This window comes from Tetrao urogallus, assembly GCF_951394365.1.
Source record: "Tetrao urogallus genome assembly, chromosome: 2".
NCBI lineage: Eukaryota > Metazoa > Chordata > Aves > Galliformes > Phasianidae > Tetrao > Tetrao urogallus.
Window position 1 is genome coordinate 24555896 of NC_136814.1, and position 18487 is coordinate 24574382.

Sequence of the window (18487 nt, forward strand, 5' to 3'; positions counted from 1 at the left end):
AAAATCCAACAAAAATACATGTCTGCGCACCCAAATACAATTTGCTGTCTGAAATGGATAGGCATTTTATTATATTTTACTGCCAAATTCAATGGAAAAGAAATGTAGAAAACACTTCTCTTCCACACCACTCCTCTTTAGGAGCACAGTCACTAATGGTGGTCAAAAGAGCATAGATCTAATGACATGGGTGTCTCAAATGCTTCGGGCTTTTCTTTTAAAGATTTTGATGGGTTTTTCTCCCCACATCCTCTGAAAAATTTTAAACAGCCACAAAAGTTAACTAAGTGCAATCACTGTTGAAGAGTTATTTTGCTGGGGCAGAGACTTGCTAAATGTAGCAGTCATAATGCAAAAATAAAATCCAAAGATGTAGCTGGAGGATTATCAAAGTTTAATGTATTACCAATCAGAAATCATGGTGAAACTCTACCAAGAAATTTAAAAAAATAAACAAGCATTCTTCAGTGTAGTGACACAGGCGTAAAGATTGAGCTTATTAATGATGTAACCAAATATAGTTTTAATTGTTTATCCAAGAAGCATTTCAGATTCAAACACGGCAGAAAAAAAAACATTTTAAATCAGTAAATACAGTGCAATTAGAAACTCTTACTGCAGGTTTCTTAGCACTGTTTTTTAGGTTATTTATTCCTAAGAACCCCATAAATGTAAGTAGCGAGAGATACATCACATCGGCAGCCAAGAATAAGCAGACATAACAAATATCTGTTCAAAATAAAAATCAGGAGATCTGTTGATAGAAACAGCTTTATCTTGTTTCACTCACGAAATAAAGGAACAAGATTTAGAATGGAACTTTAACATACTACTCTGAAGCTTTCACAGATATAGCAAGACTTCCTTTCAAAGTACTAATTATGCTTATTTCCCCCACAATAATCCTTCCCCTTTATGAAGCACTCCAACCCCACAACAGTGGCATACAGAAAAGCCAAAACATCTGTTCAGTCTCTCAGTATAAACATCACAGAAGTTAAAGTTACACTATATAAAATCTTGGAAAGTTATCTTAGAAATAGATTACATATAGGATATGTCTGCCTCTATATAGCTAAGCATATATTAAATGTGTATGTACGGATATGGAGCTAAATAGTAATCATTACAACAATGAGCTACCAACAATCATTTTGCAGGACTTAAAAAAAAAAAAAAACCCAAGAAATTCAGCAATACAAGACTTGTTTTACAAAGCTAGTCAAGCTCATTAGTTTATATCTACCCTTCATTTGGCAGCAATTGAGTTTTCGCAGATGAAGATCTATGAACAAGTGACACCACAGCTTGCATGATTTGAAATTCTTTCCACTTGCCCAAAATAAGGATTAATAAGCAATGGAAGTACAACCAATCATCAGAGTTTTTCCTTTAAGAATTAAAGCTTAAAACTGAAAAGAAGCTTAAAAAGGCATTTTATTACAAAACAAACACAAAGATTCTAGAAAGAACTTGATCATATGAAAAACCACCAGAGACCTACCTTACCTTATAATAAAGGGAACAAATGGTGCCATGCTGAGTGCTGAGTAAGTGCCATCCATTGGAGATGGATACAGCTTTCCCAGGATTAAAAGCAAAAGGAACAGACTTGGATGGATTTTCAGTTCTTCATCTTCACTGAATAAAAAAGCAGGAAGAAGCATTTGGTGAGAACATCATCCTTCATGCTGGTCTTGAGACTCTCCCACAAGCACAGTACTCTTTTGCATTTCAGGAAGGTACATTATGCTGGTCATGGCAAAACCTACTGGGATCTAACATGGCATCCAGTTCTACAGCAACTGGGAATCCCTCCATGAAGGCAACTTAAGGCTGTACCACCTTTTCTTTCCTATTTTATCTCAGTTTCTTCTATCCTTAACAACAGCCCCTGCTTTTAACTAACATTAAGATTCAGAACAGGTAATGTTTCTCATATAACTGAACAATTGAGAAAGCTGAGTTACAAAAAGATGCTTTAAAAAAAAAAAAAAAGTCTTCCAGTCTAGAAGGAAAAAAAAAAAAAAAAAGTGTATTTGGTAAATAGCAGGCTAGATTTAAGAAAAGTTATTGTCATTAACACCAAGCACTTTTCGTACTGTAAAATCAACCAGAAATCCAGGGCAAAGTCAACAATTTCTTATTTAGTCAATGAGTTAGAAAAAAAAGAAAATTCCTTAAATTGCATTGAAAAAAAAAACAAACAAAAAACACAAACATTCAAGGACAGTATTTCAAGCAACTTCCCAAAATTTTCTAGTGATTATACTGGCACCTTTCAAAATGTCAAGTAAAACAGAGTGCCGCATGGAATACACGCATCGTTTTTGCTCAGAACAGAGACTGAGCAAGATGCAATGATTGGCAAAACTCCTCTTTCAACTTCATTGCAAGCCATTAGACAGACAGCTGAAACTCTCCTCTAAATCAGCTGCTGAACTTCTACAGTTTATACCATAACATTTTAAGAAAAAACAAAGCCTGCGCTGGTTTACTTTAAAAGTTCATGAACTTGGGGGAAACAGCATCAGCATCATCCCAAAGTATATCATCTGGTTAGATTAAATTGGAGCTCTCAGACACCATTTGTGGACTCTGTAAAAAGAGATGGGGGACCTTCCACAAAGACAGTGTCACAGGCTGGAAAATGGTAATTCAGGGTTACACGAGGCCTAAGAGCTTCTATCCTTTAAACATTAGAAAATCTTGTTAAAATGAGACATTGTAAAGCAACAAATTTCTGTCCTGCCTTGAAAAATATACTTTCTTTTAATGCCTGATCTTAGGAATGCAACAGCTCGCAGGGAGGAATAAAGCTGCTACTAATGACTCAGTAGCACTTCAGACTCCAGAACCTCACTGCAGTGTGCAAGTTACAGGAAAATAGGCTTAGAAAAACAGTAGTAGATCTACACAACCTCAATAAGCACTGATGAAAACAGCAGTGTTATAATATGTGTGAAAACTCACTTTAAACTGAACATTGCGAAAGTTTCATAAATACCATCTTACCTGTTCAAAGTATTGGCTACAAGCTCCAACTGCTTGAGAAGGAAAGGATAAAGGCTTGGAAATCGAGAGAAAAACTCTGCTCCTGTCATCCTGCAGAAGAGAATGTAGAAGAAGAGTTACAATTAGTTGCACTCAAAATATCAGTTTACTTAGCTTTCTGATGCTGCAGTGAATTCAGAGTCCAAATGACCATACACCCACAATGAACTCCTTTCAAACATGAGACAGTTCTTTCATGAAAAATGACAATACAACATAATTTAGACAGTTCACATGCTTCTGTCTGCATGTATACATACTAAAGCTTTTTCCAGCTAAACTATTCAGATCTCTCTGGGGAGGGGAAAAGCATCTTAAGTTCCAGCATCATTTTAACAACAGAGTTGAACAAAAGAAGACTACATTTCCTTTGGTGCAGTTCATGTACTGAACAGTTAATAAAGTACTTGTAATATACATTTACTTACAGATACTCATCTATTATTGATACTGAAAAGTATCTCAGAAAGATAAGTCAAAGAAAATACAGCAACAGATGCATCTGATCTTACATCAGCTTTCTTAACAGAGCTGCCTCCAGCACTCGGCAGCAGTGACATTTCCAGGCCAAATATTCACGTAGATAACAGTTACATCCAAAATAGAACAACATACCAGTACCTATCAAACTCATTACTAGCCAGAATACATCAGTATAGTTCAAGCCACAACAGCAAAAAAAAAAAAAAAAAAAAAAAAAAAAAGAAGTAGAAGCCTTCTGTGCTTGTTTTTTTTAAATAAGTTTTTGAACTGATAAAGGATAATTTCATGGTTCGTAGGTTCATTTAGCACTTTCTAAGCAAGAACCACTCAAATGTTAGGTTTGGGAAGTTCTAATGAGATATATGGGCTATGCAAATAAAACAAAATTCCCTCAAAAACAAATAAATAAACGGCCAGATATTTACAACAAGAATGCCTTTGCTTGCTACATGATCAAGTCAGATTAAGTATACTTTAGCATGACTCCAACAGAAAGCTTTTGACAAGCAAACAAATCCAGATCTACAGAAATAACACGGTAAGATGGCAAGATTCAATGTCCATAAAAATAAGTGCACCAAAAAATTATGCAAATCAGCACACAACTATCAGCAAAGCTTCCAGCATTGAGCCAACAAAACATGCCTGCACCATAGGCCACAAAATAAACACAGCAAAAGCAAATTAGTAGATGGAAACAGACGTTCAAACAAAGAGGTATGTTCAGGAAGCTTTCTCTAAGAATTACATGCAAGAGCAATGCACTGAAAGGCTGCTAATAAAGGCATGACCAAGGATTCTGATCACTGGTTGTTTAAGCAGAAATAAACATATGTAATTTTTCTTAATCACACAACCTCAACAAGTCTGCCAGTCATCAAATTCTAACATCCTGTAGTCAGATTTCAAAACTTCAGAGTTTTCCAAGTCATTTAACAGCTTTTCAAAACAACTTCAAGTTTTTTACAAGCACATTATGTAGGCAGCTGAAGACAAAAATGTCAGCACAAAACGCGAGCTAGGCACACACATCAAGTCAAACAGCACATGGCATACACATACACATCTTACACTAAGACATAACATATTAAAAATTCTGTACTAAAAGGAAGTATCAATTTGAACCAAACTGAAAATCCTTAGCATCTTCACCTCTTCTATCACAGTGTCAGAAAAAAGCATAATAGGGATTAACCGTTCTGAAATGTATTGGCTACTGCTTAGAGGTTGAAAAGAGGACTAATGTAAGGAGCACCTCATGCAGCAATTATTCTTGAACACATCCACTTTCAATATCATCAAATTCAGTAGCCAAATTTGAATTTATATTACATAACGGAACTGAATATTCTTAGAAATATAGCCCTAAAATTATTTGTAAATAGTGTGATTTCATACATCTTTTTGATAGGGAAAGAGCAGTTATCAAACGGGGTAACTTACATAACCTCTCCCTTGGTTAACAGTTGCACAGGTTACATGATGGGAGGAGGCAGTCTAATCAAAACCATTGGTCACCAGATGTCTGCAAAAAAGATGCCCAAAGGCACTATGAGCAGACTGGGTGTCCAGTGATTCTTAGAAATGGCCTCCAGCTCAGAGGGAAAACAAGAAACACTGTATGTTAACAGAAACACTGTAAAATGAAAACATGTTCTAAAAAATACAGAGCCCTGATTTACATGTGAATCCACTTGGGGATGTCAAGGCAGGAAGACACATAACTAGAGAAGAACCAGAAAGCAATAATGAGAGTGAGTAAAACACAGAGGTATTTAGCTGTCTCATTTTTGATTACGGATCATGCCTGTTGTTTCTGGCAGTGTGTATGCATTAGGCACACACAAGTAGTTGTGTACAGCAACTGAGACTGGAACCACAATAAAAAGGGCAACGACTCAGATTTCTCAAAAATGACCAGAAACTTGAGCCACCTATTTTCTATTTCATGAAAAAAAATACGCTGCTTTGAAAAATGAACTCCAACACTTCATAAAGAGACTCATATGAGTTATGTTTCATAAATAGTAAGTTATCTATGTCCTTAAAGGAAGGAAAATACTTAATACACCCATTTATAAAGGAATATACCAACAAAACAGGAGCTGGAAAACTGACACAAAATAACAGTTATCAGTTCTCATGGAACAAACTTTGGCCTCCTTTTCTAAATTATATATGACAAAGAATTATAGATTTAAACTAAAAATATAGATAACTATTCGTTGTTTCCATTAGTCACAAACAGTTCAAATAGACTTTTGGCAACGTGGCTACCATAATTAAATCCTTAAAATCAACATCTTACAGATCACAGGATTTGACAGCTACCCACCCTAAAACTAGAGAAGGAATTGGAAAGAACCTTAAGACGCTAATATTTTTCTCATTTCCAGCTGAAATCATTTCATATTACATCAGAGTTCATCTTCCTCAGTACCACAGGCTAACAGTAGTCTGTTCTGTTTCCTGCTAGTACTTCCCAAAAGTAGTACAATTTCACAATTTAAAATTTCAAATGGGATTACAGATATCTAAGCAATACATTGGTGAAAGGTTACTTACTGAAATAGGAAGCAGTGTAACGAAAGAGAAAGATTATCAGTGAGCTGATGATGCTTACAATAAATCCCCTCACCTCAACGTAAAATGTCACCTAAGTATATGGTTAAAGTATATGGCTAATGTAAAAAAAAAAAAAAAAAAAAATTGAGAGTAAATCATGGAAGGACTTGCATTCTAAAATGATTTGTAAAAATCATTTGTAAAACCACACGTGCAAAATATTTCAACAGATGAGTAGGAAATGAGATGTAATTAATCTCAGATACTCCTGTTAACAATATTAACACTTGTTTATACATGAATAACTCTGCAGAGAAGGCAGACGACAATTCGGGAGTATAAGACCTTCACAACATGCTCAATTTTGATTGCTAGAGAAGCAGGCACAATTTGTAGTTTTCAGAAAAACAAGACTGATGGAGAGAGCTTATGCAGAAAGGGAGATGTACATGAGTTTCTTTCCTATTTTCTCTTAAGTTTTCCACCTGAAGAGATGTGCCTCAAAAACAGTTTTGAAGCACCTTCTCTAACAGACTGCAGAAAATCAAGTTGCACTTTTAATACCCCTACATAGCCCTGAGCCAAACAGAGTCTTTCCCACCTTTCTCTCCTCTAGAGTCTATTCAGGAGGAAAAGGTCAGGACGACAGTATTTCAGAGAATATAGAGTTCAAATAAACTGGTAAAAGGGTTCTCTGAAAGCAAGGACAGGATGTGACAAAGGACAGAATGTAATTAACACAGCAGCATTTGGAAAACAACAGTGAACCAGATGAATTATCAAGAATCGACTAGTTATAGTAGTAAAATTTAAAATAGAAGATACAAATGAAAGCAGACTGCAAATCTATAAGAACTTTCCCTTGAAGTTCATTTTAAACATGAACAAGAGTATAATTTACAGCATTTAATTACGCTTCTTAGGAAAAATGCATGAAGTTTTTCATTTCTCTAAAATAACCTTTAATAGAAGCCTTTATTATATTCTTGACTGTCATTTAACTCTTCTATTCAATCACTACCTGATTTTTTTCTCTTTCATTGCTTTTCATGGTAGAATCTTGGGTGGGTTGGAGTAAGGTAAAGACACACAGGCAAGTTTTTATTTCCTCTGTTTTGCTTACAAAGATATTCAGTGTCACCTAAATTCTAGAATTAAATTCATAAATCCTACTGAAAACTGTAACTTCTCTGATCATTATAAGTAGTTTGTCTGAATAGTGACTTGATGCCATATAATGCAAGTAGTAGTATCTGTGCTTATATACGTACTGTCTTTCCACTAAATTGTCCCATCTTTATGCACAAAGAGTGACTTATTTAACTACTACAATTCTACATTTAAAAATCACATCTGAGAATAAAGTCACGGATGTTACAACGTTCTGTTCCAAGCCGTGTTGCACACTTAAGAGAATACTCCAGATTAAAATTCTGCTTTGACATCGGGGCATATGTATCATTTTACTGTGACATGTGTCAGAGATTACCTGCTCCTGTTCTTTCCATTATTTTTCTGAAGAACTAAAGGCTTTATAACCTTGTATCCCACTTTTAGCAACTGACATGGTAAAGAACATTTGCAGTAAATCTGTTTGTATTTAATTTTAGGACAAATGAGATTTAGAGACTACAGTTCTTCCGACAAAATCAAGAGTCCTTCACAGTTCATCTTGAATAAAAATGTTGCTAATGTCTCAGGTCAGCTGACAAATGTACTAACAGGTCTGTGACAGGTGAAAAAACGTGATTATATTTATGAAGGAAAAATAAAACTGGAATGAGAAAAAAAATAAAGGCATACACATTTGGAGATACCATGGCCAAGAATATAGTTTTCATGAAATTACAGAAGCCCTCTCTTAATGGCCTCCTGTAAAATCCACTCTGTATCAGTGACTATACTGGAATCATTAACTGTAATTTTTCAGATGATACTTTGTGTTAGAAGCAGTAATGCAGAAACAAAATCAAATTTACTCCCTGTACCGCATGTACAACTAATGCTAAACAACAACAGGTTTAAAAACCCACTCTGAATTTCATATAACAGTCATTCAAAATGTCAAATTTATAATAATCCACATTCTAATGGAGGCAAAGGTGCAAACGTGTAAAGTATAAAAAATGAAATGCAGTGCAGCTTAACTAAACAGTTTTTAACTGCCCATTCATGTTCTTTCCTTATCACTCATTAAGAAAATATGTAAAGTTTATTTCCCTATTAGCAAAGACACAATTCAGAAGTATAAACTTCAAAAGAAAACATTTTCTTCAACTACATAAAATACCATAAAAGAATGGCTAGCATTCTCTTTTATAGTGAAGTTATGGTAAAGACCAAAGCTTGTTCACCTACTGTAAGCATAATACATATGCACTAGGAGATAAATGAATTGTTGGCTCCTTAAATATCGCTGAAGTATACAACAGTCAGCTGCATTTCATGGTAGGTCAACTAATGGTAATAAGGTACAGAAAAGAGAAATTATGCTAACCGAAGGCAATACAAAACCTCAAACAATGCACCACACTCAAAGGTGAATCTCTATCCTGGATTTTAAAACACAGAAGACAGAAGACTATCATTACTTGGAAGTGTTGGTGGGGAGTACAATTCAGAAAACCAAGGACCTTTGTTCTGGCCTCAAGAAAACACAGAACCATAGGAAAAATTTCAATGTTGCAATGTGCAAAAATGTTAATAACTAGATTGTGCCAACTTAACCCATTCTTTACCCAAAAAAGGTAACAATTTCCCTAGACGAAGGGAAAATAAAGGAGTTCTAGTAACACAAGCTTCCTGAATGTAATTGCAACACAAGAAATGTTTGAAATCTGCAAACACTTTATTCAGAATTTACTTAGAAGAAAAAAGCATGGCAGCTCCAGCACTAAGCAGAGATCCAGTTCTTTCCTTCTACTCCAAAAAAAAAAAAACAACCAAAAAAAAACTAAACTGAGAAAAGCATGCAGCATTCTCAGTATAGTCTGAAGAAACATTTCCATGAGGTCCACAACAGTTTTGGTTTAATAGATAAACCTATACAATCTATACACTGTCATCTATACAACTGACATGCTGCACTTAAGTTAGAGAGGAAATAGGGCTTAAAATGACACAACAGCATGTTTTAGGTTGGTCATTGGTGGACCTAACATATCGTAGAGACCAATACTTCAACACAGTAAAAGAGTTAGAAGAGCACCAATGAAAATCCACTGATGAAGCCAAAGTCTGAATTGTCAGTAGAGAGGGAAGATTAAAACACTAAGAAACAAAATTCAGATATCTTTGGTGACTGGAATAACAAAGACAACATGAAATGAATGACAGAAACACTACATACATGACAACTAATTTAAAAATGTATTATGATTTAGAATTCATCATCAGGAAATAGTAAAAGGACCCAAGTTTGTATCACTTGGTATCTCAGATCCCTCATCAAAAACGGAAACAAAAAGGGCAGATGTGGTTCCATAACACATCAGTACTTGATGTAGTCACTATAGGAAAAGAAGTAATAATGCCACTCTGCAACAATCAAGTAGGACATAACAAGGAATACATCAGAGCTAACTTCCAGCTAAGTGAGACACTTAAAAAAGCTGCTCACATGACCAAGGGAATAGAAAACAAATTTTCCAAGAGGAGATTTAAAGCTTGTTTTGTCTGGCAAAATTAACACAGAAGAGATATATGACTGACATCCATGAATACATCAAGGAAAGCATCAAGAGAGAAAATAATTATTTAAAATAAAGAACAATGCTGGCATAAGAACAGATGAGTATTAAATGACCATGAATATGCTTCAAGTTAAGTTTCTAACCAGAAAAGCTGCAAAATTCTTGATAAGTTTTACTCTGGAAGAGGGCATTCCCAGAGTCTTCCTGCAGCAATAGTAGAAAAACGCAAACTGTTTCTGTGATGAGACCTGATCAGTTCATGAAAGAAACTGCATAGCAAGCTTATTTATTCAAAGAACTCAGTAATTGTGCCAGCAGAATTCTAACTGTCCTGTGTTCCTATGGTTTTGCGACACATTCATCCCTATGGAAATTCTATCCCTTGCTCAAGCATGCAGTTTAACTGCTACTGAGCTATTTTTTTCCAAAACTCACCCTTCGTGTCTTCAGACATGCTAAGACCATATGCAAGCAGATTCTAAAACATCACACTAGATGAGCATGGAAACATTTCTATAACTTCCTTACAGAAGTTCCAGATACTCAGCAATCACCCTTAGAATCTTGCTCCCATTGGACACTTTTTTTTTTTTTTTTTAAAAAGAAAATTGAAGTCCACAGTGTGTTTCTGAACAAGCAGCTCACACCTTCTTAAACATCAAAACCAAAAAAGCCTCAAAAAGAATTTTGCTAGCAGAATATTAAATTTAAAGTCATCTAAGATGACTCCATTATGGTGAGCCCAAGAAGATAATCTGTAAATTCCAGGGCAAGCACCATAATAGCCGCTTGGGAAAAGAGCATGTATGTTACTAAAAGACTCTGAATTTGTCACATTTCAGAATCTCAAGTCCAGAAAAAAAGTAAGTGATACTGAAAACAACCTAAAGATACTTGTCTGTAAATGCAGAGAGAATCCATGAGTCTGATGAGCATTTAAATATATTAAACTCACATTTTGACATTTGATAAAGCAATTTTAAAATTACTTTCAGAATCTGCTCCTTCTTATTTCCTAGGGAAAGTAGTTGAACTCTATTTGTATTATGGCAGCAAATTTTAAATTGGACTGAAAATCATTACACAGATTCAGCTTTATTACCCAGCTTTCTCACATGGTAGCTGAAAATGTACAGTGTGAATAAACAGAGCATTTGGGCTGGACTACCCAGCCCAAAAGGTAGTAATCAGTGGCTCAACATTGGCTAGTAACCAGAAGAACACTCCATGAGTCCATACTGAAGCCTTTTCGTGCTTAAACACCTTTTATTAACAACTTTGTTGATGAAGTGGAAAGCATCCTCTGCAGATCTGTGGACAACAGTGAATTAAAGGGAGTAGATGAAACAACAAATAGTAAAAGTTCAGTCTAGGCAGATCTGGAGAAGCTTGAGGCTTGGGCCAACAGAAACCTCATGTAGTTCTACAAGGAGAAATACGAAGTTTTCAACCTGGGTTGAACAAACCTGAGGATCAGCAAAGGCTGAAAACCAGCTGGCTCAGTAACAGTTCCACCACAAAGAACCTGAGGGTTATAGTAGATGCCAAGCTCAGTATGAGCCAATGATACGTCCTCATGGCAAACAAGGCAAACCACTTACTGGCCTACATTCATTATGACAAATGTGGCAGCAGATCAAGGGAAGTTATCCTTGTCTACTTGGCATATGGAATCCTCCATCCAATTTTGAGTTGCCACACGCAGAAAAGATTAGAAGACATAGGAGAGGGTCCAGCAAACAGCTGCACTGATGGACAAGGCCTAGAGGATATACCCTATGAGAATCTGAAAGAGCCAGGTTTGCTCCATCTGACAGAGAGGAGGTTCAGGGAAGGTCAAACAGCAGGTTATGACTGGCTTGAAGAATCAGAGATTACAGCCTAGGTTTCCTGCAGTAGTTGTAGATAGTATAGAAAGGATCAGAAATCACAAATAGCAGCTCAGAAGTTTTAAATTGTGCAACAAAAAAAAAAAAAATCCTGGATTTAGACAGGTAATGCAGTGACATAGCCACTGAAAGTTTTAAACTCAAGCAAAGTCACTGCTGTCCTAATTTGGTGCTGCTGAATCATATTTTTAATGGGAATCAAGAGATCTCCTTCCAATCAACATTTCTATAATTCCATTTAGTTATTTTCCATTCCAGCAGCATGACTTTAACCCTTAGTCAGATTTCTTCTAATCTTCCTGTATTGATAGGTTTCATCCACCTACTGCAATTTCAGCAAACAATAGTTCCTGCTAACAACAAGATTCTTGAGATTTATCTTTTTTTTTTCCAAAAGTTAGCAATTTTATCATATGCTCAGGACAATGTGAACTATGTTATTTAAAATACCAGCTTAATATGAAACAAAAGCCACCATTCAAAAATCATATATAATTATGAAAATTCTTGATTAGCACTTCCTCTGAATGACAACCAGAGACACATCACCAGTCCTAAAAGACAGATAATGGCAACAAGAAAGGTCCTTTAGTAATAAAGATTACATACATATTTTCAGAGTTGCATTTTGGATTATTTTTCATTAGGGAACATATCTCAGACTTAAACTTCTGAAATCCCACCATTTCTCAGAACAAGGTACTTCCAAACAACCTTTTCACATGACTAAGAGAATTTCAGGTCTCCCACAGCAGAAAAAAGGCCCACGTGATTTTGGATGGAGGTATGGAGAGACACAGTGAAGCCTGGCAAAAGTCATTCTAAAAAGTTGGTGCAACATATCAACTAATAATCCCAACAGCAATAATGCAAAATGTTACTGTGCACTTGTTTTTCTAAACCTAACATGATGCACAGCGAGTGTGCCAGATTTCCTATAGCCTCATTTTAGTAAACGCAAAACACAATTCCAATTTCTTTTTTACACCATGAAAAACACTGTGACGTGGATAGAAGAATCATTATAAAGACGTGGGGTTTGTTCCTTCAAAGGAGATGTGATCACTATGCACCTACAATAACTCTAACATTTCTTTTGCTAAAGAACTAGAAAATACTTAAACTATTTTGCTTACTGCTCTGGGGTTCAAGATCACTGACATGAAAAAAAAACATTCTTTTGCACTACAGAACCCTAAGATAAATACTTAAAAATAACCAAGAATATGCCACTATATCTTGGTTTTCATTTTCCTCCAGATAGAAGTGCTAGAATAAACATTCTTACTAGTTTACGTTGCTGTGTTTTTATGAGTTTAATAACTGAACTATCAATCAAACTCTATATAAATACAGTAGTTAAATACCTTCTGCTTTAGAAGCACCTTTATTTACAAGAGAGCTAGCCAAGATTTCCAAAGGTCTGCATGGTCTGGTGTGCTTTGATCTCTTTCAAGTACAAGTTTCTTTATGCCTCTTGTTTTCTTATTTATTATATCCTTTGTGAAATCAGGTATGGAAAAAGGCACCTGTGCAGAACAAATACTTCAGGAAAAGTGTGACTGAGAGGAATAATTATGAAACTCGGTTTACTAAAACACCAAGCAGAAGCTTTTTCTAATGGCACTATTGTTGCTGTACTAGCAAGAGAAGTAAATGCATAATGGGCTGGCAATAAAAATAGAGAAACATAACCAAAAACCAGTATCACAGATATAACCTGGTATCTATATCAGCATATTAATTAACACCAAATGGAGATATATATGCATACATATACATAAACAGTTAAAAAGAGAACATATTATGTTAAACAATTTAAGAATTATTTTCCTAAAAACATGTATGGTATTCCCGTGAGTATGCAAAGGTGTGTGTATATTTCATATAAATGCATAAAATTAAGTTATCTAGAGAAAGCCTCCAATAATTCTCCTCAGTCACTGACTATGCAACTATTATCTTTAATCTCTTGCCACAGACTTAGCATTGTAAATTTTGCCTCCGAACAGCCCACACTATACCTTTCTAATTTGTGAAGAATAGCTGCTTATCACTAAGCGTGGTAAAGTTCATGAATACGTGGTATGTACATTATGTAGAGAACAAAACAGAACAATTGCATCAATTCATATTAATCATTTTTTTCATCATTACAATAAAACTACAATATCTACTCATGCAGTTAGTCTTACATTAATTTTTGTTTCACTGAACACAATTCAGTCACTTGTTAGAAACAAACATTAAGCCTCTATTCTGTTTAAAATGGCTTGAAGTTACTTCAGGGCAGCACATGTATTTTTAGGATATTTCACTTTGGACGAACTTTCACACGCATTGCTTTACTACATTTATTTCTCTATTTACTGGCTCTAACTTGAGACAGTCCACTACGAAGTTTCTCTTTGTTCAAGTGAGCATGGATACACATTTGCAAGCAGACAACACTTTGTATTTGAGCGGTAAAGATTTGAAACAGGTTTGTGTTAATAGGGAAATCTTGAAGTAAAAAGGGTTCTTCAGATTTCAGACATGTCTCGTGCTTCTAAAATAAACAGAAATTATATAAGCACGTCTTCAACCTCAAGGGAACACTCATTTTTGTCTGATACAAGAAATTTTGGATAGTTTTAGATTAGGGATGCGAAACAAACAGAAAAACTGAAATAATAGTGAGCAGGAGGAGAGGGTCAGTGACATGACATTTGTTTTGGAGGTTGTTCTCAATTTGTATCTGTTTCTGAACGTTTTCATAAATTTTATCTTAAATTTACAAATTAATAGCAATTAATAATCATTCCTATTACAAAAGCACTTCAGTGCAGGAAGCCTGTGTCTAAATAAGCCTAATGTTATTGAACTATTCGTCTTAAATGTCATAATGGTTATCTGATTCAGTCTGAACTTTTGCATGTTTGCTCTGAGATCAAGTCTTCTAAATCTGTCAAAGTCAATACAAAAGAGCCTGAGCATGAAAAATAAAAGAGCTATGGGCCTATTTTTGGCAGATAGAAAAGGGAGGGACTGAAAAGTCCCCCAAAAGGGACTGAACTTTTACTGTTTTTTTTTTTTTTTTTTGTTTGTTTTGTTTTGTTTGTTTGTTTTAGGAAAAACAGCTCCCTCTCACAAGACAATCTTCTGCACCAAATCCTTAATAACTACTTTGCAATCACCCACTGGAACAACTAAAGTGGCAAAAGAGAAGACAGGCTGCAAAGTGTGACACTGAAGGAGTTGGACGAAAAGTAAGAACCAGGGTAGTTAATTTGCTCAGACATCTCTTGAAATCTCCATCGCTGATCCCGTATTTTAGCTGCCATGGAAGAAGCACTAATGAGATCCAAGATAAAGCAATCCCAACCCTTCCCTCTGCAGCACTCAGTCCAAGAGGTACACACAGAGCTCAGTGTTGTGAATCAAGTCATACTTTCACCTCTAATGAAACTCTTGGAAGGGTTATCTCATTTTACAACACCAGAGTGCCATTACAGCACATTGACCACATTTGTGTCATCAAAGTTTCTTCCCATTTATCACAAATGACTGCAGGACACTACACTGCAGGCATGCAAGGACCCACCTCAGAAATCTTGCCAGACCTCAGGGTGATGCATAGCAAATGTTTAACAAGGTTGCCACAAGATGGACTTTTCAGCTGTGAAGCTGGAAGTACTGAAGTATTAGCCTGTCAGATGTGGAACATTCAACAGGAACCATGAACTTCTGGATGTTTTATGTACTTTAAGCTACAATTCTGAAGTGGCTTAGTGAAAAGGAAAATAATACCAGATTAATTTAATTTAGGGATAACAGCAGGAAAAGAGAGGATTACCATAGAACGTTCAATTTTCAGTGTTTTCCTCTAAACCTTCAGAGCATAAAACAGGATAGTTTCTGGTCTTAAGAAACTTTATGTTAAGGAACAAGTACATGTCAATTTATGAGAAAACAGCAGTGATTTTAAAAGCTAATTTGGTTCTACTTAGCGCAACTGCTTACTGAGAAGTGCTGAAGACTGAACTTGCAATAAAAAAGAAAGTAGAAGGCAGTATTGCATACTGACCGCCTCACAGCCAATAGTGCAGCTTCAAAACCTATTCACATCTACATAGTTTTCATCCATCTTATTGTAATTAGAAATATAACTTCCCCTTTTTCAAGTGTTTGAAGTTATTAATATCATCAACATTTACCGACTGTTAACAGAGACTTACAGTTCTGTATATCTAGCTCAGTATCAGGAACATAGCAGTATTCATACTCATTTTTATATCAGCATGAATATCTCATCAACATAAAATGCACATTGATAATTTCTAAGTATTTTACTATATATGTATTTTCCCTTCACTGAAACCTAAATAAGTAAGATTCTTTTTCCTCATAAAAAATGAAAATTATATTTACATCAGTTACTTTGCTTAAAAATCATGAGTTTGTGTTGTACCATTTCAGTCTGGCCTACAACAGAGCTTTTTAATCAAAGACTTGAAGCTTTTCTTTACGGGAACCTCCTCCACCAAGGTCAGAAGCCAATGGAAATCCTCCCCTTGCTCTTCCTTTTCATCTCATCTTTTGAAGCCATTGGTTATTCTTTCTGAGGACTTTGCTACATTCGTATTCCAAATTCAGTTTTCAGATAAGCCAGGACAATCCCTTTCTATTGCTCTAAAGCACTGAAGCATGTTACATCACAAACAGCAAATTTGACACAATTTCTGATAGTGCCCATACTTGAAATAAATAAAGCCAGAAATACAACCTATTTAATAAGAAGAGTCTTGTTGAATAACAAGCACTAGCATCTTTAATTTGCACTGGACTACAGACCAGAAATACCTATGATAGACACAGGTGCCTGTGTATATGTGTTAATTTTTTTGATGTAGTCTTTGTCAGATAGACCCCAGAAGAAATCTCTTGGTCTCTAACATTCTTTTCACTAGAAATGCTCAATCCATACAGTTGCATGGATCACTATAAAAAGTCTTCACACAATCCCTTTTACTTGTAGGAGCTGCATGTAGTTGCTATTTTTCAAGTACACATTTTTCAACTCATTATTTCTTTACCCATGCTAAAATTAAAGAGACATCAATATTTAAATGAAATCAGGATATGATTGCATCTCCTGTGTCATGATGCAAAGCAGTCCCTTCAAATTTCCAGTGAACCATTAAGAGTGAAGTTTGGCATCAGCACAGAATTCTGCTTAAGAAATCCCCCTTCTTTGCTACCCCAGTTTTACAGTCCCAGCAGTGCCAATACAGCTGCTGATGCAAACGCATGCATGAACCCTCAGTGTTGCCCCACTACCTATGAAACCAGCACAACCAAGAAGCAGAAATCACGATATACAGTTGGTAGTTTCTTCAACTCATCTCCTCTAAACTATCATAGGATTGCTTTTGTCCTCAGACTCTTCTGGCTGACCTTCCTAGCATCCATTCAATGATCAGAAAGCCCAGGTCAGCATGCCTTTTCCTACCTCTGCTCTCCAGTAGCGACAACCACTGCACATGCTGTCTAAATTCCTGCAAGCAGACACAGAAATCCCCTTTCTGTCAATGAGATGGGGGACTCTTTCACACAGTTTTGTTACAAATGGTCAAAATGACACCAGACGTTTTTGAGAGGAAAGATAAAGGAAAGCAAAAGAAAATGGAAAGAGAAGCCATTCTTTCATATATGCTTGGAAAAACAAACTACATCGCCTTACTGATCAGACACTGGTTATAGTTCACTAAATCCAATGCTTCAGAACTGATCCAGACCATCAAATAATGGACAGGCACCACACTACGACTACATAAACATCCTGGCTGCACAGCAATTATAACACGCAATTAACATAAATAGGGAATGGAATATGATATCAGAAAACTAAAGGTGGTAGATATGGATAGGCCTGTAGCTTTTTGCATCAAGGATGTATGTGAATTCTTAGTGGACAAAAAACAAAAAATAAGAAAATATCAAAATTATAAAACAAAGTATAGCAATGTTGCACAGAACTACAATTAAATTGCCAGTATTTTTCTGACAGTTTTTTTTTTCCTTTTTTTTTTTTTTGACAGAACAGCCAATCAATAAGCTACCTCCCTCCTGACACAGCACAGAAAGATTTAAATCCTTAATCTAAAATAAGGCTGGCAAACTGGAAACAAGGTCCTGAAGGCTGCTACAGGGCTTTAGTCTCTGTCCACAGACAAGATTCCCCTTAATGTTAGAAGAATATCCTGTCAGCAACGCAGCAAGCACCTCACAAACAAATGACTTTCACACAAACTCTCGTAGATGCAAGTTGCTGAAATAATAGTTCTTTTGAAGTAAACTGCCAGATATAAAGTGAAAAAAATAATCAATTTAATATATGAATCCTGTTTTGGCAAAACACTAAACAAAACAAGATTAGAGTCCCAAAGAAAAGCGCCCAAGTGCAGATGAACCCTGGAGATGTGGCTGAGCAGCTGTGCAGCAGCGGTGACACCTGCTGGTACTGAGAGACAAAACTTTACCTGTATGCACACTAGCTTCAATCCATGGGCTGGTTTAAGAGGAAGAAGCATTATAAACAAAATAGCAAACAATCTCTGCACCGTTTTCCTTTTAAACTAATACCTCAAGAGAGGAAGATAAGAGTCATAACTATGTTGCAGGTGCTGAGATTGCCTCTATTTTCATACCTCTTGACTCTCACTGACCCATTTTAGAAGTATTTTCCCATTCCTTGTTCTGTGGTATTGACCACTATATAAGGGAACAGTAGAAATGACTACATACAAAGTTCAATGAAAAAGT

The 18487-nt window shown here is 35.7% G+C and overlaps 1 protein-coding gene across 1 annotated transcript in view; it reads right to left on the reverse strand.

Moving 5' to 3' along the window:
- THADA (THADA armadillo repeat containing) overlaps positions 1-18487 on the reverse strand; it is a gene marked incomplete at both ends in the record, with an annotated part of 151528 nt that overhangs the window by 96234 nt on the left and 36807 nt on the right. The window contains 2 exons of the mRNA XM_079550771.1: positions 1510-1641; positions 3016-3105. Of these exons, the coding sequence (XP_079406897.1) occupies positions 1510-1641; positions 3016-3105 (222 nt within the window). The remainder of the gene's footprint in view (positions 1-1509; positions 1642-3015; positions 3106-18487) is intronic.